Raw genomic sequence first — 22,159 nt, 5'->3', positions numbered from 1 at the left:
ATACCTTGTCAATAGTAAAGCAAATGTGTCAATGCACATCCACTATCATATCAATGTAAAATTTTGCTACACTGTTTTTGTTCAGATTAAATATACTTTCAGACCAATATTCAAAGGATCATCTTGTTACTTTTTTTGCTCAAAGAGGACAAAGGTAACAGGTTTTTATTCATTACTTACAGACCTCGTGGTTGCATGTCCCTCACCATGTGGTAGAGCTCTGTTTAGGTACTGTTGACTGTGCCCATCCTTGGCTCCAGCCAGCTAGGACAATCCCATCCCCTGCCATGGTGATTGCTTCTGGGATGCTCTATAGAGGCTGCAGTTAGTGTTGAAGGCTTTGTTTCAAGAGTTGCAAGATGGGTCACTCTTTCCATCTAGATGTGAAGTAAACCTGGCAGCTGCCTACAGCCATGTTGGTATCATCAGGGGAGAGAAGCCAGAGCTGAGAAAAATCACAGGGAGAGAGCCATTGCTCTGATGATACCGTGATCCTCTGGACCAAATTGTGTCCAAAGCTAGTGCACTTGGGGGCTTTTCTGTTAGGTGAGGCAATAACTTTTCTTGATTGAGTTGTTTTTTCTGTTCTTGCAAGTAAAATAATCTTAAGAAATACACTATGTAACCTTGAGCAAGTTTCATTAACCCCCTAAACTTCAGTTTCCTGATCTGTAACGGGGAATCATATAATACCCATCATCTATCATCTATTACTGCAACCGCAGTGAGGTGCAATAGTGCTTGAAAAATGCACAGCACAGTGCTTAGTACAAAGTAAGAATTCAATAAATTGGAGCTATTTTTATTATGTTTGGAGCTCTAGACACTGTGCTAAATGCTTTCAGTACATCATTTCCCTTAATCATCACGTCAACCTATAAGGTAGGATTTATTATCCCCATTTTACAAATGAAGAAATGAGGGTTAGAGGGTTTAAGTGACTTGCCCATGCTACCAAGAGGCAGAGATTTCACCAGGTATGATTATTTCTTTTTTTAAAAATCTTTTGACCAGATGATGTTGAGTGTACATTATCAGTAAAACGCTAATATGCCAAAAATGGTTAGGTATTAGGGACATAGCAGTAAATACACATATTTTCTTTGAGTTTAGTTTTAGAGGATACAGTCTTACAACTATCTGGATTATAAGAGATTAGATTGCCTTGGATTTACTAGCATCATGTTTCTTACAACTAAGCTAACCAGCCAATAACATCTAAATCTTACAGGCACGTATAAAGCACTAAAAGTAAGTTATGCAACTAAATGCAGGACATACAGAGGTCGTTTCCATGTACAACTTAAAGCATACATACACATATTACATTCCAATTGTTATTTAATTTCTCCTAAAACCCTGAGCTGAAATGTAACATTTCTCTTACATTTGATTTCATGGGTTAAAAAAAATCTTTTTCATATGTACTATAAAGGTATTATCTCTATATTTTCTCTGCTCTTTCTGACATGATGTGAACTTGTATGTGGTTCTAGGAAGTATGAACAATTAGACGTGATAATGGAAGAAAAAAAATAGACTTAGGATCTCCACTATTTTCTTAGGAAACCTACAGGGAAATCTAATGGTGTGTTTTACTGTTTACCTGTAGGTGACATTCTCCAGATGTCTTTACATGTCATGGAGTGCCCGTGACAGAACATCAATCACTAGGGAGAGGAAAGAACAATTGTATGGAGAACAGTTAACCTGAACCTCTGCCTTACAAGTGTCGTCTTGCGGGCAGATCAGGAAATTCCTTACAAGCAATCTATAGTAAGCCCCGAGAAACATAAATAGGCTCTGGACTTGTCTTCTTAACAACTAGGTCAATATTTTGTCTAAGAAAATGTAATTGTGTCAGGACACACCCCCAATGAGAAGTCAGAGGCTTTCATCCTGCCTCACTCCAGACTTTCGATGTGAAGTTAGATGGAAGGGTCTGAGAGGAGGACCTGGAAAATCGTCCTAGAGATAATATAAGCGATCCTTGATTTTGTACTGAGGAGATTTTTATCTGTATCGAAGTCATACATGAGGAAGCTAACAAACAACTGAAAAGAGTTTGTTCTTTTTCTTTTGATAGCTTCGTTTTTAGATACCGAGAGTGTGGAAGTGGACAGATTTGTAGTCAGACAGATCTAGCTTTGCTCTTTCTAGATGAGAGACTTTGAGTATATCATTTAACCTCTCCAAGCCTAATTCTCATCGTAAAATGAAAATATAGGCATACCTTGTTTTATTGTGCTTCACTTTACTGCACTTCACAGATATCATGTTTTTTACAAATTGAGGATTTGTGGCAATCCTGAGTCACAGTTTCCCAACAGCATTACTTTTTAAGTAAGGTATGTACATTGTTTTTTAGATATAATGCTACTGCACACTTAACAGACTACAGTATAGTATAAACATAACTTTCATATGCACTGGGATGCCAAAATATTTGCGACTCATTTGATTGCTATATTCGCTTTCTTTCAGTGGTCTGGACCCGAACCCACAGTATCTCTGGGGTATGCCTGTAATAAAACCTGCTTCACAGGGTTGTGTAATACACGGGCACAGCTCATAGTAGAAACTCAATAAAAGGTAGTTTATTTCCCTTTGATTCTAAGAAATGATTTATTTGATTTAATGTCTTATAAGAAAAATGTCTGTCTTAGAAATATAACCTCAACATCACTGGACTTCACCAGCATGGGAGTACTAATAATACATAAATACTAATACATTTTTAAAACCTATTTCCACATTTAACCAATACAGTAATTCCTGGGTATCACTAGGGACGTGTCTTGTGCGTCTCTCATCTTCATTCAGCCCTTTGCTGATGTCTGCTGCCCAGGAAGATCAACTTGGGGGCCGCGCCTTGCCCCTGCGTCTCCTGGTGATCCTCAATGAGAATACGCTGGTTGTGTTTTCTCTGAGAACCCTAGAGATACCCAAACTAATACCGTCAAGAGGCCAAGGTGACATGACTTCCTGTTAAGACTTCAGTGCAACTCAAGCACACTATGTATGCAGAGATGATCCTCTCCCCATTTTCTCCCTTGGCCACTTGGACCACAAACAGCACTACTTGTGCCTCCCTATGAAAAAAGCTTCTTCAGCTTCTTCTTAATCCCTCATCGGCCATAAGCAAGGACCAGGAATCTCTCTATCTCAAGGTCCCCTATTCCATATAATCCCACCCTAATGCAAACCAATTTCTGCATATTTCAGACTGTCAGGTTCCCAGTTCATCATAACCATCCAGACTCTGAAATGCAGTTTAGGCTCAGCTGGAACCCTCTCGACAGTAACAATTACTGCACATTCTGATATTCTGATTCTTCATCCACTAGAGTTCTGCCCTCCAAATCAAAAGTATACAACAGAGGGCTTCCCTGGTGGCGCAGTGGTTGAGAGTCCGCCTGCCGATACAGGGGACACGGGTTCATGCCCTGGTCCGGGAAGATCCCACATGCCGAGGAGCGGCTGGGCCCGTAAGCCATGGCCGCTGAGCCTGCGCATCCGGAGGCTGTGCTCCGCAACGGGAGAGGCCACAACAGTGAGAGGCCCGCGTACCGCAAAAAAAAAAAAAAAAAAGTATACAACAGAGTAAAATGTGTAATATAAATTTATTCTGTGACATCTTCCTCATTGAAGATATTTTAAAATAGATTAAAATATATCAATATTTTATGAAAAATAAATACCTAGTATAAGAATTTAGATAATACCTGTAATATACATGATTTGACCCTGAGTATCCTCTTTTTTTTTCATTTCAAACAATATTTTTAAAAAAGTAACATGAAAACGATAAGGATTACTGCATTCTTCATGTATCTGGTGTCTCATAAATTTTAATTCAACTGCCAGTTCTTTTCTCAACTATACACGTTAATGCTATTTGCTTCTCGTTTTGAATGGGGAGAGTATCCATTTTCGGTTTAACAGTGATATTTAGGTCTTCTTTCTCTGCTTCTTCAAGAAAATTCTTCATGCTGAGTTTGAACAGTAATCGAGGGTCTGTTCCAGAAAGTGGTGGGCAATTACAGCTCTCTCTAATTTTGAGTGCCTACAAAGAAAGAATACAACACAGAATATATACACATATATAAATTAATTAAGGTTATTCCAGTAATTCCTAATATGCTCTATGTGAAACAATGAAATATAAGAATACATTCTGTATTTTTGCAATAAAAGGTATCTTAATTACAACATATGAAAGAGAACCATATATAAATTCATAGTAAACAGTTATATCTACATGATTTGTTTATATAATAAGATATCTGCAAAAAACAACTGTATTAGCAATGGCTGCCCACTGTCCTATTGGGAATAAATAAGGCTTCTTGGAAGTATCTCTATGATTTGTCAAACTCGAGCCAATCCTGAGAACATTATTCAGATTAGAGAATATCTGAAGACGCAGAGAGATTTTTTTCAAGAGAGAGAAAACAACAGAAAATAGATGTGAACATACTGAAAGAAGATATACATGACTGGGACAGTCTGGGGTGGAAATGATGCTAATAACCTAGAAAAGAAAGCAAATCAAAATCATGACAACTTTTAACTCCAGGAAAAATAAAACGATGCAGGGAAAAGTAAGCACAGTATACGACATGGCTCAGCTGTGATTAGTGTTTACAGTTTTTAAAAACTACATCTTTATCTAACCAAAATCACAACTTAACCATATTGGGAAGGAGGAGAGCTGGATACATGTGTGTGTATGCACAGGGTGTGACAGTGGTAAGGGAGAACTTAATTCTCATCCTCTATGGGGGAAAAGAAATAGATAATACCTAAAACCGAAAAGTTAGGAAGTAGCAATATAAGCACGTTATACAGATAAGGTGGGAAGTACCAAAAGAATCATTTAATAGAGTTGCAAATGGTTACCCTTGAAACTGAAGGCGGGATAGGGAGACTGCCGCTTTAAGTACTAGCCTTAGAGAACTATGTGCTTCTTCAAAGCGGGTACATGAATGACTTTAAGACATGAAAACTAAAATAGCAATTTTTTTAAGGGAAAAAAGTCTTAATACCTAAGGGGTTTTAAAAGAAAGATGTTTAAGGGGAAAAGCTAGTTTAGGTTTTTACTCCTTCTAAATGTTTGATAGTGATGCATGTTAAGGGAGGAAAAGCAGGGGAGGGGAGAGTCAGTGCTTGGGGAGTAGGAAAGTTTTAAAAATGTAAGTTCTCACTGATAAAATAATGACTTGGAGCAGTGGGGAGAAGACCTAAAGGACAAGGACCTGAGGGAAGAGGTCGCATGGGTACCTAGAAGAAGAGAATTCCAAGAAGCAGCAGTGAGTGCCAGAACCTGAGAAGGGAGCATGGCTGGAATGCTGTGGAGGAAGCCAGGGCAGCTGCAGCAGAGGCGGGAAGGAGGCAGGAGCAGACTGCGGGATCTCACAGGTCACGCTGCGGATTTTGGGTTTTCCTCTGAGTGGGCCTGCTCCTGATATTTGTGGGGTCCATGGTCAGAATGCAAATGGAGGCTCAGATACCATATATTTAAACATCTAAAATGACTACATAAAAAAATGTTCTATTCTACTTTGAGGAACAGACAATCAAAATGACTCTGACGGGGACGTTCCTGGTGGTCCGGTGGTTGAGAATCCACGTTCCAATGCAAGGGACGTGGGTTCAATCCCTGGTTGGGGAACTAAGATCCCACATGCCGCGGGGTCAACTAAGCCCGCGCACCGCAACTACAGAGCCCATGCCCCACCTAGAGAGAAGCCCGCGCACCACAACAAAAGATCCCGTGTGCTGCAACTAAGATGCAATGCAGCCAGAAATAAATAAATTAATTAATTAATTAATATTAAAAAAAAAGTAGCTGTACCTTTTTTAAAAAAATGACTCGGACAGCCAAGTACAAAATTAGAATTCTTTAATTTCACATGTAAGGTTGCAGGGAGCCTATCCCAGCTGCTGCCACTGGCCTGCTGTCCACTCCCTTCTCCTCCCACCCCTGGCCTACCTAGCACAGTGAGGGACCTTGTGTGTGTGCGTCCAAAGGAAGAGGTCCATGCAGGCCCTGAAAGCGGGCTCCAAAGTGTTTGGGCGAGGAATTCCACTATCCCAAATACCAGAGTGCCATGTGGTGAGGGCACAGGTTCTTAAAACGGACTACTCCCTTAGCTCCCATGGGAGAGGGGGCATGCAACCAGAGGCAAGCCAGAAAAGGGTCTTTTTAAATGGTCGAGGCCAGGGCAAGTGCTTGGGTCTAGGAGACCTTTGACCCTGAATGAGGCTATAAGTTACCAAAATAAACTGAAGAGGAAAAAGCATTAAAGTGAAATTCTTTGGTGATAGGGGCCTTGTCTGAAATTTCTTTGTATCTCACAATACAGTAGATTTAATATGTATTGAGTGTTAAATAAATGTTAAAGTAAATTGAACTGAAAAGAGGAAGAAAATGTTTCCCAGCTATAGCACTAAAGTAAAAAGAAATTCAGACCCTCAGCTAAATGGTGACCTACTGTCCAAACAAGGATACCTTTGGGAGTGAAAGGAAATGCTATTAAAATAAGATTTACACTGAGACATCAGGCATAAACTGAGACTGTCCTGTCAAAACTGGGACGTACAGTTTACTCTTGCTTTAACTCCTTTACAACCATGTTGATGTTCTTTTCCAAGTGAGAAGCCAACCTGTCACGGCTGCTACATCACATGCCTAAGGCCTTCCCTGGTATCAGTAAAGGGCCAGGTGTGGAGTTCAGCAGGTAGTAGCTGGCACAGCTGACTTTAGCAACGAGAGATGCAAAGCAGCAAACAAAGAGAAGAGTGCCATATCCTACAACCTTTTATGTTCAGTAAAAGCTCTTCTCTTTCCCTTAAATTATTTTATTCAGGACTTTCACATTCAACAAATATTTAGAACATTACACTGAGTAAGGTGCTAGGTACACATTGCTCAGAACGAAGTCATGATCCCTGCCCTCATGCAATTTACTTTGCGTTTCCCCACGACTGGGCATTTGAATTGTTTCCATAGTTTTGTTTTATGTGGGTTTTATAAATTACCCTGCTATGAAAACCTTTGTTTAAAAAAAAGATGTTATTTTTCTAACCTCCATTTGGGTTTACTTGAGGGAGACCCCCTAAAATAGAATGATCTAATCAAAGAGTAAGAATAGAGTATAATTTTTGTTATATAGGACCAGACTGCTTTCACCAGAAAGGCTTTACCACCTTATAATGTCATCCGTGTACATACATACCTGAGTTATTCATAATCAACAGAACATAAGATTTTATGATTTCTATCTAGATAACCACATAATTTCAAACCTCAGAATCCTTAGAAATCATCAGTTAAATTTTACAGAGAAGAAATTGAGCCCTAGAGAGGTTAAGTGACTGGTAGGAAACAAAAAACTGCTTAGCGTTTGTTTATTCACTTGTAATTGCCAAAATTGGAAGCAACCAGGATGTCCTTTAGTAGGTTACTGCATACCTGTGATGCGAGCAGACAATGAAATATTATTCAGCACTAATAAGAAATAGTGCTGGCTACTTTTATGGCTTTTATCAAGTCATAAAAAGACATGGAAGAACCTTAAATGTATGTTTTTAAGTGAAAAAACAAAAGCTAATCTGCAAAGGCTACCTAGTGTATGACCCTAGTTACATACATGACATTCTGGAAAAGGCAAAACTATGGAGACACTAAAAAGATCCATGGTTGTCAGGGGCTGGGGGGAAGACAGGGAGGAAGAGGCAGAGCAGAGAGCATTTTTAGGGCAATGAAACTACTCTATGTGGTACTATAATGATAAACACATGTCATTATACATTTGTCAAAACCCATCGAATGTACAACACTAAGAGTGAACCCTAATGTAAACTATGGACTTTGGGTCATAATAATGGGGCAATGTAGGTTCAACTAGTGTAACAAATGTAGCACTCTGGTGCAGGATTTTGATAGTGGGGGGAGCCTGTTTCCATATGGAAGCAAGAGGTAGATGGGAAATCTCTACCTTCCACTCAATTTTGCTATGAATCTAAAATTGCTCTTAAAAATAAAGTCTGTTTTTTATAAAGCTGGCATGGAAGTGCTGATAAAAAGGCTTAGAAAAAAGGGATTAGAACACACTTTTGTTGTTTTTAATACTTTTGCATTACATGTACTAATGGGGTTTTTTGTTTTTTGGGTTTTTTTTTTTTTTTGCACCACATTACATGTTTCTTGAGTAAATCTTTTACTGAATAAAATGCACTTTGGAGATGTCTGAGCTACATTTCCTTAATTGCTAGAAAAACTATACATACTTTATAAAGGTTTTCTGTTACTGTTTGTTCATCTGTGAACTGTTTTTCTCCTCTACCCATCAAGCAGAATCCTGTTACAGACCACACATATTTCCACCAAATCTTCACCTGCTTTGCATAGTAAGATTTTATTGCATATGTTGGTAAAATATTCTTTTCTCACTTTCATTTCCACATTAATTTTATTACATTTTGCCGTGTCAACATCTTTTATTTTTTATAAATTCAAATCTTAGTAAATATGCCTTCATCTCTTTTAAAGTAAGCAATGTTTTCCCACTCTACAGCTAGAATATGCCTTTCTATTTCCTTTGTTTTCTGTGTTTAACTTCATGCACTGCACATAATAGGTACTTAATAAATGCAGGCTGAATTTTAAACAAACATTTATAGAACACAAGCTATGAATAAATGGTTATGATAAATGTCATAAGAAAAACACTCTTACGAGTTTACATTCTAAGAGAAAACAGGAACACACTCTCATAATAAGAATATACAATTCTCAGAATCCCATGTAGGGCTTCCCTGGCAGCGCAGTGGTTGAGAATCTGCCTGCCAATGCAGGGGACATAGGTTCGAGCCCTGGTCTGGGAAGATCCCACATGCTGCAGAGCAAGTGGGCCCGTGAGCCACAACTACTGAGCCTGCGCAACTGGAGCCTGTGCTCCGCAACAAGAGAGGCCACAATAGTGAGAGGCCCGCGCACCACGATGAAGAGGGGCCCCCGCTTGCCGCAACTAGAGAAAGCCCTCGCACAGAAACGAAGACCCAACACAGCCAAAAATAAACATACAAATAAATAAATTAATTAAAAAAAAAAAAGAATCCCATGTAAGATCTAGAGTTAAATATGGGATTATGGGATTAGCCAGCCTAAAGATTCCAACTAGGAGTAAAAGGAACTAACATTTACTGTTCATTTTCTATGTACCTTGCACTGTGCCAGGCATTTTACCTGTTATCTAAATTGGTATTATGATATGAACCACTTTTGAAATCTTGGGCTCAGTGTTGAATACTTATCATTAAAGTGTCTTATAAGGGAGGGAGGGAGGGAAGGAGGCAGGACCTTACCCCACAAACATACAAGTACATACATAAAACATCCAGGACTTATTGCTATCCTGATATTACAGATGAAGAAAGCTGAATGTTAGATTAGGTAGCTACCTCAAAGTTAGGTGAGTGGGTCAGATTAAAACCCCAAACTCCTTAGACCACTGCTATTTTTTCACTACTTCCTCTAAGCATTCTTTTCCCATCATGGACTATTAATCTGCTGCATGCTAAACTTCTGAGAGAATGTAACTGTTATTCAACTGCATTGCCCAATTTTTCTATTTTTAACACAATATTTTATTACTTACCTTTCCTATTATTACCATCATGCAATAATTTAACAAATATTCGCTAAGTATCTCAGAAATGGTCTCAGGCATACGGATATAGCAGTGAAAAGGGGCCTTACATTCTGGGGGAGGAGACAGATAATAAGTAAACAAGGGAACTTTAGTTAAGTACACAAAGAAATTAAACAGTAAACTGCGTTACAGAATGACTGCATGGAAGAGAGGCTATTGGAGATGGGGGGATCAGAAAAAGCCTCCCTAGGCACATAACATTTGTGTAAAGAGCTGAGGGAAGAATGTTCCAGGCTGAGAAATCGGCAAGTAGAGGGGTTGTAAGGAGGAAAGAGGCTCCACGTGAAATAGCTGGAATCAAGGAAAACCTGGGGAGAGTGGCACGTGAAAAAGCTGGAGAGGCAGGCAGTGGCCAAATTACATGATTTAAAGACCAAGTAAGGAGTTTGGATTTTTATTCAAAGTTAAATGAGAAACCACTGAAAGCATGGGAATGACATTAAAAAGAGCATTCTGGCTACTGTATTGAAAATACGTTGTTAGGGATTGAGGTGAAAAGTGGAACAAGAAGATTAAAATAGGAGATGGCTGCAGTTAACCTAGGGAAGAGATGATGGTGACTTTTACTAGGGCAGTAGCAATGCTGATGGAGAAGGGAATACATCCCTAATGCCTTGTGGAAGCTGTCGACAAAATTTTCTAGTTGGCAAGATACAGAGAGGAAGGGAAGAGAGAAATTAAAGATGAGTCCTAAATTTCCTCCTCTGTGTTAATAGCTTCCTTTATTATGCTGCCCATGCATCTGAGGATAGTTTACTTGCTCACTGTAAATCATTATTGTTAAGCAGTACTGTATGGTTGGCTGGTTAATGACACCAGTCCATAACTTCTTTTAAAGGTGTTGTTCTTATCAAATTGTCAAAACAAAATCTTTTTACTCACAAAATGATTAACATTTTGCTCATCAAATAATTAACAATGCCCCGTTCTATATTTTGAAGCTAGAATTAATTATTCACCGAATATTTGTTCTTTGAACTTTTAAAAAAATTCTCCAAAGTTAATCCCCATCAGGGCTAGGTGTCCTTTTCTCTACTTATTTGTTATGACTCTTTGGGTTTCTAATACAGTTGTTTTCATTTATTTAATTTAATTACACCTTACCACTTTCCTCAAAATTTAATTTGAGGAGGTTCATTCTAGTTATAATGTCTACTTCTAGCTGCATCCATTTTGGCAATACTCACAAACACACACACACTCATGCATGTACACACTTCATTTCTGATTTTGACCTGGCCCATTAACTAATATCCAACTAAAAATAACATTCTTCGAAGTATTTTTGGTTCTCCTGTGTGTTAATTATTGTAGCTCCTCTCCTGATCATATTTACATTTCATTCTTTGTCTAACTAACCAATGATTCTCACTTTGACTAAATTTTCCAAAGAAACAACTATTGTAATTTTGCTTATTTCTGCTTAATTTTATTAATGGTATTTTCCCTATCTGGGACACATTACTCTATTTCTTTTCTCTTCTTCTGTCTTATTAATATAGACATTTAAATCGATAAAATTTCCTTTACAAATCAGTTTGACAGCAACCCATGAAAACATAGCTATATCACTGCTCTTATTGTTTATGGATTTCTCTCTTGCCTTATACACAATTTTATTTTAACTTTCACCCATCTTTTATTTTTGTTATGCTAATTTTAATGTACTGTGTTCTGACAATTTGAACCATAACATTTTTTATATTACATACACATATTTTTTGTCCAAAAAAGTTGTATGACCAATATTGCTATAAAAGATTTATGCACATTTAAGAAGAAAATATACATCTATTTCCAAGCATTTAGTCTCTAATGTCGGTTAAATCTTATTTTTGTCCTAATCAACTCATTTCTTTGTTAATTCCTTTACATGATCTGTGGTTTTCTAAGAACAGCAGGGTGCAAGCTATAATCACAATCATATATAAACAAACTAAACTATATATTTTATTTAATTCTCGAGAGTCAGTGGATTCTGTAAAGAGCACTACTGCTACTGAGCACTTCACTGACATATTGTTTTATGTGTTTCATTTATTAAGGGATCTTCCACCTTAAAAGAAAGAAAAGTTGGTTTGGCTAGATACCATAGCAAAGTGTATTAGCTCCACTGGTTTCTGTTTGGTTGGTTGGTTTTGTTTCTTTCCCCCTGAAACCCTTACAGTTCTCCAAAGTCTGAAAAGTAAGATCCAAAGTCATTCTTACTATTGTTTTTAAATTTTCTCTTTATACCTTGGCATCTTTAAGAGCCTATCTTTGCAATGACGATTAAACACTTGATAAAGTTAACTATATAGGGATGTTCATATCAGGCTTCTCATGCATGATGCTCTGGGATTCTTCTAAAAACCTATCTTTAGAAATGTTATCTAAATCAAAAAATGGATATAGAAACCAAAGTCAAAGAAATAAAGACATGAATGAATCCTTACCACTGTTAATGCAGTTTGGATTTCCTTGTGTCTTCACTATGCTTCCATTGTTTAGACACTTTTTAGCTTTGGATGTTTTAATTCGGTTGTGCTATGTTCCTCTATCTCCAAGCATCAATGAGTCTTTGCTCTGGAGCATCAGATCTTCTCTTTACAACCTCCAATGAAAGTTTTACAAGCTTCTCTGCTGTATTCACAAGTTTAGCAATTTTTTGAAATGGATGTATCTTACATTTGTAAAGTCATTCTTCTTCTGTCACTTTCAATGTAGTTAAGTCAGCCTTATCATGCCAGCTTCACGTGGGGCTGCTTCTGTAGTTTTCATCACCTAGGCTGTCCTCTCCAATGAAGTAACATTTTTAAATTAGACTGAGATTTGAGATTTGGTTTTGTTTTTAAGATTTTTCTACTCTTTGAAGCTTATCTTACTGGGGGAAAATGGGCATTTCAGGGGCTTTGTTTTTTGGTCGTTATTGTTGGATTTAGTTTAGACGAGGGTCTTTGTGGTGGTATTAGTTAAGGACACTCAGACACTACCTAGTCTTTTAAATACAATTACCTATGATCAACTTTCCTTTCTTGCCAACTCTTATGCACTCATCATCATTCTGATTTTTTTTAAAAATCTGTCTTACCTACATCTTTTTTTTTTTTTTTTTTTTTGCGGTATGCGGACCTCTCACTGTTGTGGCCTCTCCCGTTGCGGAGCACAGGCTCCAGATGCGCAGGCTCAGCGGCCATGGCTCACGGGCCCAGCCGCTCCGCGGCATGTGGGATCTTTCCAGAATGGGGCACGAACCCGTGTCCCCTGCATCGGCAGGTGGACTCTCAACCACTGCACCACCAGGGAAGCCCTTACTTACATCTTTTTTTTTTTTTTTTTTTTTTTTTTTTTGAGTGAAGTTCGACTGTTTATTACTTTTTTTTTTTTTTTTTTTTTTTTAACATCTTTATTGGGGTATAATTGCTTTACAATGGTGTGTTAGTTTCTGCTTTATAACAAAGTGAATCAGTCATACATAAACATATGTTCCCATATGTCTTCCCTGTTGCGTCTCCCTCCCTCCCACCCTCCCCATCCCACCCCTCCAGGCTGTCACAAAGCACCGAGCCAATATCCCTGTGCCATGTGGCTGCTTCCCACTAGCTATCTACCTTACTGCGTTTGTTAGTGTGTATATGCCCATGACTCTCTCTCGCCCTGTCACAGCTCACCCTTCCCCCTCCCCATAACCTCAAGTCCGTTCTCTAGGAGGTCTGCATCTTTATTCCTGCTTTACCCCTAGGTTCTTCATGACATTTTTTTCTTAAATTCCATATATATGTGTTAGCATACGGTATTTGTCTTTTTCTTTCTGACTTACTTCACTCTGTATGACAGACTCTAGGTCTATCCACCTCATTACAAATAGCTCAATTTCGTTTCTTTTTATGGCTGAGTAATATTCCATTGTATATATGTGCCACATCTTCTTTATCCATTCATCCGATGACGGGCACTTAGGTTGTTTCCATCTCCGGGCTATTGTAAATAGAGCTGCAATGAACATTTTGGTACATGACTCTTTTTGAATTTTGGTTTTCTCAGGGTATATGCCCAGTAGTGGGATTGCTGGGTCATATGGTAGTTCTATTTGTAGTTTTTTAAGGAACCTCCATACTGTTCTCCATAGTGGCTGAACCAATTCACATTCCCACCAGCAGTGCAAGAGTGTTCCCTTTTCTCCACACCCTCTCCAGCATTTATTGTTTCTAGATTTTTTGATGATGGCCATTCTGACTGGTGTGAGATGATATCTCATTGTAGTTTTGATTTGCATTTCTCTAATGATTAATGATGTTGAGCATTCTTTCATGTGTTTGTTGGCAGTCTGTATATCTTCTTTGGAGAAATGTCTATTTAGGTCTTCTGCCCATTTTTGGATTGGGTTGTTTGTTTTCTTGTTATTGAGCTGCATGAGCTGCTTGTAAATTTTGGAGATTAATCCTTTGTCGGTTGCTTCATTTGCAAATATTTTCTCCCATTCTGAGGGTTGTCTTTTGGTCTTGTTTACGGTTTCCTTTGCTGTGCAAAAGCTTTGAAGTTTCATTAGGTCCCATTTGTTTATTTTTGTTTTTATTTCCATTACTCTAGGAGGTGGGTCAGAAAGGATCTTGCTTTGATTTATGTCATAGAGTGTTCTGCCTATGTTTTCCTCTAAGAGTTTGATAGTTTCTGGCCTTACATTTAGGTCTTTAATCCATTTTGAGCTTATTTTTGTGTATGGTGTTAGGGAGTGATCTAATCTCATACTTTTACATGTACCTGTCCAGTTTTCCCAGCACCACTTATTGAAGAGGGTGTCCTTTCTCCATTGTACATTACTGCCACCTTTATCAAAGATAAGGTGTCCATATGTGCATGGGTTTATCTCTGGGCTTTCTATCCTGTTCCATTGATCTATCTTTCTGTTTTTGTGCCAGTACCATACTGTCTTGATGACTGTAGCTTTGTAGTATAGTCTGAAGTCAGGGAGCCTGATTCCTCCAGTTCCTTCTTTCGTTCTCAAGATTGCTTTGGCTATTCGGGGTCTTTTGTGTTTCCATACAAATTGTGAAAGTTTTTGTTCTAGTTCTGTGAAAAATGCCAGTGGTAGTTTGATAGGGATTGCATTGAATCTATAGATTGCTTTGGGTAGTAGAGTCATTTTCACAATGTTGATTCTTCCAATCCAAGAACATGGTATATCTCTCCATCTATTTGTATCATCTTTAATTTCTTTCATCAGTGTCTTATAATTTTCTGCATACAGGTCTTTTGTCTCCTTAGGTAGGTTTATTCCTAGATATTTTATTCTTTTTGTTGCAATGGTAAATGGGAGTGTTTTCTTGATTTCACTTTCAGATTTTTCATCATTAGTATATAGGAATGCCAGAGATTTCTGTGCATTAATTTTGTATCCTGCCACTTTACCAAATTCATTGATTAGCTCTAGTAGTTTTCTGGTAGCATCTTTAGGGTTCTCTATGTATAGGATCATGTCATCTGCAAACAGTGACAGCTTTACTTCTTCTTTTCCAATTTGGATTCCTTTTATTTCCTTTTCTTCTCTGATTGCTGTGGCTAAAACTTCCAAAACAATGTTGAATAAGAGTGGTGAGAGTGGGCAACCTTGTCTTGTTCCTGATCTTAGTGGAAATGCTTTCAGTTTTTCACCATTGAGGATGATGTTTGCTGTGGGCTTGTCATATATGGCCTTTATTATGTTGAGGAAAGTTCCCTCTATGCCTACTTTCTGCAGGGTTTTTATCATAAATGGGTGTTGAATTTTGTCAAAAGCTTTCTCTGCATCTATTGAGATGATCATATGGTTTTTCTCCTTCAATTTGTTAATATGGTTTATCACATTGATAGATTTGCGTATATTGAAGAATCCTTGCATTCCTGGAATAAACCCCACTTGATCATGGTGTATGATCCTTTTAATGTGCTGTTGGATTCTGTTTGCTAGTATTTTGTTGAGGATTTTTGCATCTATGTTCATCAGTGATATTGGCCTGTAGTTTTCTTTCTTTGTGACATCCTTGTCTGGTTTTGGTATCAAGGTGATGGTGGCCTCGTAGAAGGAGTTAGGGAGTGGTCCTCCCTCTGCTATATTTTGGAAGAGTTTGAGAAGGATAGGTGTTAGCTCTTCTCTAAATGTTTGATAGAATTCGCCTGTGAAGCCATCTGGTCCTGGGCTTTTCTTTGTTGGAAGATTTTTAATCACAGTTTCAATTTCAGTGCTTGTGATTGGTCTGTTCATATTTTCTATTTCTTCCTGATTCAGTCTTGGCAGGTTGTGCATTTCTAAGAATTTGTCCATTTCTTCCAGGTTGTCCATTTTATTGGCATAGAGTTGCTTGTAGTAATCTCTCATGATCTCTTTTATCTCTGCAGTGTCAGTTGTTACCTCTTCTTTTTCATTTCTAATTCTATTGATTTGAGTCTTCTCCCTTTTTTTCTTGATGAGTCTGGCTAGTGGTTTATCTATTTTGTTTATCTTCTCAAAGAACCAGCTTTTAGTTTTATTGATCTTTGCTATTGTTTCCTTCATTTCTTTTTCATTTATTTCTGATCTGATTTTTATGATTTCTTTCCTTCTGCTAGCTTTGGGGTTTTTTTGTTCTTCTTTCTCTAATTGCTTGAGGTGCAAGGTTAGGTTGTTTATTTGAGATGTTTCCTGCTTCTTAAGGTGGGCTTGTATTGCTATAAACTTCCCCCTTAGAACTGCTTTTGCTGCATCCCACAGGTTTTGGGTCGTTGTGTCTCCATTGTCATTTGTTTCTAGGTATTTTTTGATTTCCTCTTTGATTTCTTCAGTGATCTCTTCATTATTAAGTAGTGTATTGTTTAGCCTCCATGTGTTTGTATTTTTTACAGATCTTTTCCTGTAATTGATATCTAGTCTCATGGCGTTGTGGTCAGAAAAGATACTTGATACAATTTCAATTTTCTTAAATTTCCCAAGGCTTGATTTGTGACCTAAGATATGATCTATCCTGGAGAATGTTCCATGAGCACTTGAGAAAAATGTGTATTCTGTTGTTTTTGGATGGAGTGTCCTATAAATATCAATTAAGTCCATCTTGTTTAATGTATCATTTAAAGCTTGTGTTTCCTTATTTATTTTCATTTTGGATGATCTGTCCATGGGTGAAAGTGGGGTGTTTAAGTCCCCTACTATGAATGTGTTACTGTCGATTTCCCCTTTTATGGCTGTTAGTATTTGCCTTATGTATTGAGGTGCTCCTGTGTTGGGTGCATAAATATTTACAATTGTTATATCTTCTTCTTGGATCGATCCCTTGATCATTATGTAGTGTCCTTCTTTGTCTCTTTTAATAGTCCTTATTTTAAAGTCTATTTTGTCTGATATGAGAATTGCTACTCCAGCTTTCTTTTGGCTTCCATTTGCATGGAATATCTTTTTCCATCCCCTTACTTTCAGTCTGTATGTGTCTCTAGGTCTGAAGTGGGTCTCTTGTAGACAGCATATATAAGGGTCTTGTTTTTGTATCCATTCAGCTAATCTGTGTCTTTTGGTGGGAGCATTTAGTCCATTTACATTTAAGGTAATTATCGATATGTATGTTCCTATTCCCATTTTCTAAATTGTTTTGGGTTCGTTATTATAGGTCTTTTCCTTCTCTTGTGTTTCTTGCCTAGAGAAGATCCTTTAGCATTTGTTGTAAAGCTGGTTTGGTGGTGCTGAACTCTCTCAGCTTTTGCTTGTCTGTAAAGGTTTTAATTTCTCCATCAAATCTGAATGAGATCCTTGCTGGGTAGAGTAGTCTTGGCTGCATGTTTTTCTCCTTCATCACTTTCAGTATGTCCTGCCACTCCCTTCTGGCTTGTAGGGTTTCTGCTGAGAGATCAGCTGTTAACCTTATGGGGATTCCCTTATGTGTTATTTGTTGTTTTTCCCTTGCTGCTTTTAATATGCTTTCTTTGTATTTAATTTTTGACAGTTTGATTAATATGTGTCTTGGCGTATTTCTCCTTGTATTTATCTTGTATGGGACTCTCTGTGCTTCCTGGACTTGATTAACTATTTCCTTTCCCATATTAGGGAAGTTTTCAACTATAATCTCTTCAAATATTTTCTCAGTCCCTTTCTTTTTCTCTTCTTCTTCTGGAACCCCTATAATTCGAATGTTGGTGCGTTTAATGTTGTCCCAGAGGTCTCTGAGACTGTCCTCAGTTCTTTTCATTCTTTTTTCTTTATTCTGCTCTGCAGTAGTTATTTCCACTATTTTATCTTCCAGGTCACTTATCCGTTCTTCTGCCTCAGTTATTCTGCTATTGATCCCATCTAGAGTACTTTTAATTTCATTTATTGTGTTGTTCATCGTTGCTTGTTTCATCTTTAGTTCTTCTAGGTCCTTGTTAACTGATTCTTGCATTTTGTCCAATCTATTGTCCATTCTATCTCCAAGATTTCGGATCAACCTTACTATCATTATTCTGAATTCTCTTTCAGGTAGACTGCCTATTTCCTCTTCATTTGTTAGGTCTGGTGCATTTTTATCTTGCTCCTTTATCTGCTGTGTGTTTTTCTGTCTTCTCATTTTGCTTATCTTACTGTGTTTGGGGTCTCCTTTTTGCAGGCTGCAGGTTTGTGGTTCCTCCTGTTTTTGATGTCTGTCTCTAGTGGCTAAGGTTGGTTCAGTGGGTTGTGTAGGCTTCCTGGTGGAGGGGGCTAGTGCCTGTGTTATGGTGGATGAGGCTGGATCTTGTCTCTCTAGTGGGCAGGTTCACGTCTGGTGGTGTGTTTGGGGGTGTCTGTGGCCTTATTATGATTTTAGGCAGCCTCTCTGCTAATGGGTGGGGTTGTGTTCCTGTTTTGCTAGTTGTTTGGCATAGGTTTTCCAGCACTGTGGCTTGCTGGTCGTTGAGTGAAGCTGGGTGCTGGTGTTAAGATGGAGGTCTCTGGGAGATTTTCGCCGTTTGATATTATGTGGAGCTGGGAGGTCTCTTGTTGATCAGTGTCCTGAAGTTGGCTGTCCTACCTCAGAGGCAGAGCCCTGCCTCCTGGCTGGAGCACCAAAAGCTTTTCATCCACAGGCTCAGGATAAAAGGGAGAAAAAGTAGAGGGAATTAGTAGAAGTATGAGGAAAGAAAGAAGGAAAGGAGGGTAGGAAGAAAGGAAGAAAGAAAGAAAGAAGCAAAGAAGGAAAGAAGGCAAGAAGGAAAGAAAGGAGGGAGGGAGGGAGGGAGGAAGGAAGGAAGGAGGGAAAGAAGGAAAAAAGACAGAAAGAAAGAAGATACAGTAAAAATAAAATACAGTATAATAAAGTTATTGAATTAAAAACTTCTTATTTAGAAAAAAAAAAAAAAAGGGACGGAAAGAACCTAGGACAAATGTTGGAAGCAAAGCTATACAGACAAAATCTTACACAGGAGCATACACATACACCCTCACTAAAAGAGGTAAATGGGGAAAAATCCTAAATCTTGCTGTCAGAGACCACCTCCTCAATTTGGGATGATTCGTTGTCTAAAGGAGGGAAGGAAGGACGGAAAGAAAGAAAGAAAGAACGAAGGTAAAGTATAATAAGGTTATTAAAATTAATTATTAAGAAAAAAAATTTAAAAAAAAAACATGGACGGATAGAACCCTAGGACAAATGGTGGAAGCAAGACTATACAGACAAGATCTCACACAGAAGCATACACATACACATTCACAAAAAGAGGAAAGGGGAAAAAATCATAGATCTTGCTCCTAAAGTCCACTTCCTTAATTGGGGATGATTGGTTGTCTATTCAGGTATTCCACAGATGCAGGGTACATCAAGTTGATTGTGGAGCTTTAATCCGCTGCTTCTGAGGCTGCTGGGAGGGATTTCCCTTTCTCTTCTTTGTTCTCACAGCTCCCAGGGCTAAGCTTTGGATTTGGCCCTGCCACTGCGTGTAGATCGCTGGAGGGCGTCTGTTTTTTGCTCAGACAGGATGGGGTTAAAAGAGCCGCTGATTGGGGGCTCTGGCGCACTCAGGCCGGCGGGGACGGAGGGGCACAGAGTGCGGGGCGGGCCTGCGGTGGCAAAGGCCGGCGTGACTTTGCACCAGCCTGAGGCGCGCTGTGCGCTCTCCCGGGGAAGTTGTCCCTGGATCCCGGGAACCCGGCAGTGGCGGGCTGCACAGGCTCCGCGGAAGAGGGGTGTGGAGAGTGACCTGTGCTCGCACACAGGCCCCTTGGTGGCGGCAGCAGCAGCCTTAACGTCTCCCGCCCACCTCTGGGGTCCGCGCTTTTAGCCGCGGCTTGCGCCCGTCTCTGGAGTCCGCGCCCTCAGCCGCGGCTCGCGCCCGTCTCTGGATTCCGCGCTTTCAGCCGCGGCTCGCGCCCGTCTCTGGATTCCGCGCTTTCAGCCGCGGCTCGCGCCCGTCTCTGGATTCCGCGCTTTCAGCCGCGGCTCGCGCCCGTCTCTGGATTCCGCGCTTTCAGCCGCGGCTCGCGCCCGTCTCTGGGGTCCGCGCTTTCAGCCGCGGCTCGCGCCCGTCTCTGGGGTTCGCGCTTTTAGCCGCGGCTCGCGCCCGTCTCTGGAGTTCCTTTAAGCAGCGTTCTTAAACCCCTCTCCTCACGCCCCAGGAAACAAAGAGGGAAGGAAAAGTCTCCTGCCTCTTCTGCTGGTGCAGGCTTTTCCCCGACTCCCTCCCGGCTAGCTGTGGTGCACTAACCCCTTCAGGCTATGTTCAAGCCGCCAACCCCAGTCCTCTCCCTGCGCTCCGGCCTCAGCTCTCAGCCCCGCCCGCCCCGGCGGGTGAGCAGAGAAGCCTCTCGGGCTGGTGAGTGCCGGTCGGCACCGATCCTCTGTGCGGGAATCTCCCCGCTTTGCCCTCCGCACCCGTTGCTGTGCACTCCGCAGCTTCGAAGCTCCCCCCTCCGCCTCCCGCAGTCTCCGCCCGCGAAGGGGCTTCCTAGCGTGTGGAAACTTTTCCTCCTTCACAGCTCCCTCCCACTGGTGCAGGTGCCGTCCCTATTCTTTTGTCTCTGTTTTTTCTTTTGCCCTACCCAGGTACGTGGGGAGTTTCTTGCCTTTTGGGAGGTCTGAGGTCTTCTGCCAGCCTTCAGTAGGTGTTCTGTAGGAGTTGTTCCACGTGTAGATGTATTTCTGGTGTATCTGTGGGGAGGAGGGTGATCTCCGCGTCTTACTCTTCCGCCATCTTCCGCCTTCTCCCCTTACTTACATCTTAAATCTACTCTTGAGTAGGAGAAAAATGTGGCTGCAACATCTTTTATTCCGTTAGAGTTGACTTGGCTGGTCTGAGTTCCTTCTTCACTGTTCTAATTCCTCCTGAAGACACACATTTAGCTAAGCCTTTAGAGACAGAGGAGGATGATATTTCCTTAATCAAAACACTTCTCAGGTTGCTAAAGAACTGGATCTTTTGCAGAGTGCCAAATCACCACTCCACAATCACTTGCTGGTCATAAGGGGGAAAACCACATTTCCAAAGGAGGCGTTAAGGCCATCACCATCCAACGCCCCTGATCAAACGTGACATCACTAAACATGGAGCAGCCAGATTAAGAGAATCCTGATGTGACGCAATATGAAGCACAGTTGCACAACCTATAAAATATTCTTGCCAAAAACGTAACTTTCACTTGTAGGTATACAGAGAAACAAGTTGGTCAAAATCACCAAGAAGCAATCAGATAAATCTAGAATGTGGGACTAGATCTATTCAACACGTCAACATGTTTAAAAACAAACAAAACAGAGGGGAGGGGCACTGTTCTAAAGCCAGACTTAAGGGACACAGCAACCAGATGCTGTATATGGATACTGATGGATTATGATTTGAACAAAACAATCAGAAAACTATATTTTGAGACAGAGAAATTTGAATATGCACAGGATACTTAACTGTGTTGAGGAGAATTACTTGATTTTCTTAGCTATCATAATGGTATGATTATGAAAGAAAACGATACTACTTTCTAAAATACATACTGAAGTAATTAGAAGGGAAAGCCCTCATGTCTAGGATTTGCATTAAAATACTTCTGGGGAAAGAAATAAGAGAAAAGGCAGATGAAGCAAGTGTATAAAAAGGTTGCTACTACTGAATGTAAGTGAAAAACGGGGGTTTATTAAATTATTCAAATTATTCTCTATCTTTACATATGCTTTTAAATTTTTATTATCAAAAGGTAAACTAAAAAATTTTTCTTTAGAACAAAACTTTTTCCTCTGTAGCTTCCCTTTTCCTCTGTCATTTTTGCATTTCTATAACTTCATTCTTGATTTTACATCTACATCTTCAGTTCTAAATGGCTCATGAGAGGTTTAAATGTTTCTTCTGAAAAATGAAAGCAGTCTCTTTACACCCTCTCAATCTCCAACTCTTCCCCTTGATTTCTGAAGGTTAAGCATATACTTTTCAAAAGATATGAAATTTTAGCATCAATAATCTCAATGCAAAAACTCACTAGAAACAAATTTAACAGAAAATAATGAGAATAGTAGGTTACCACT

The 22,159-nt window shown here is 39.5% G+C and overlaps 1 protein-coding gene across 1 annotated transcript in view; it reads right to left on the bottom strand.

The window, feature by feature from the left end:
* Positions 1 to 3,636: 3,636 nt before the first annotated feature.
* OMA1 (OMA1 zinc metallopeptidase) overlaps positions 3,637 to 22,159 on the bottom strand; it is an 81,352-nt gene continuing 62,829 nt past the window's right edge. Inside the window, exon 9 of the mRNA XM_082665024.1 lies at positions 3,637 to 4,066. Coding sequence (XP_082521150.1) covers positions 3,857 to 4,066 — 210 coding nt within the window. The 3' untranslated portion in view covers positions 3,637 to 3,856. The remainder of the gene's footprint in view (positions 4,067 to 22,159) is intronic.

The sequence above is a fragment of the Grampus griseus genome (genome assembly GCF_964374135.1).
Source record: "Grampus griseus genome assembly, chromosome: 1".
In the NCBI taxonomy this organism is placed as follows: Eukaryota; Metazoa; Chordata; class Mammalia; order Artiodactyla; family Delphinidae; genus Grampus; species Grampus griseus.
Note: the sequence above shows the minus strand (reverse complement) of the source record. Positions and strands in the feature narration are given on the sequence as shown.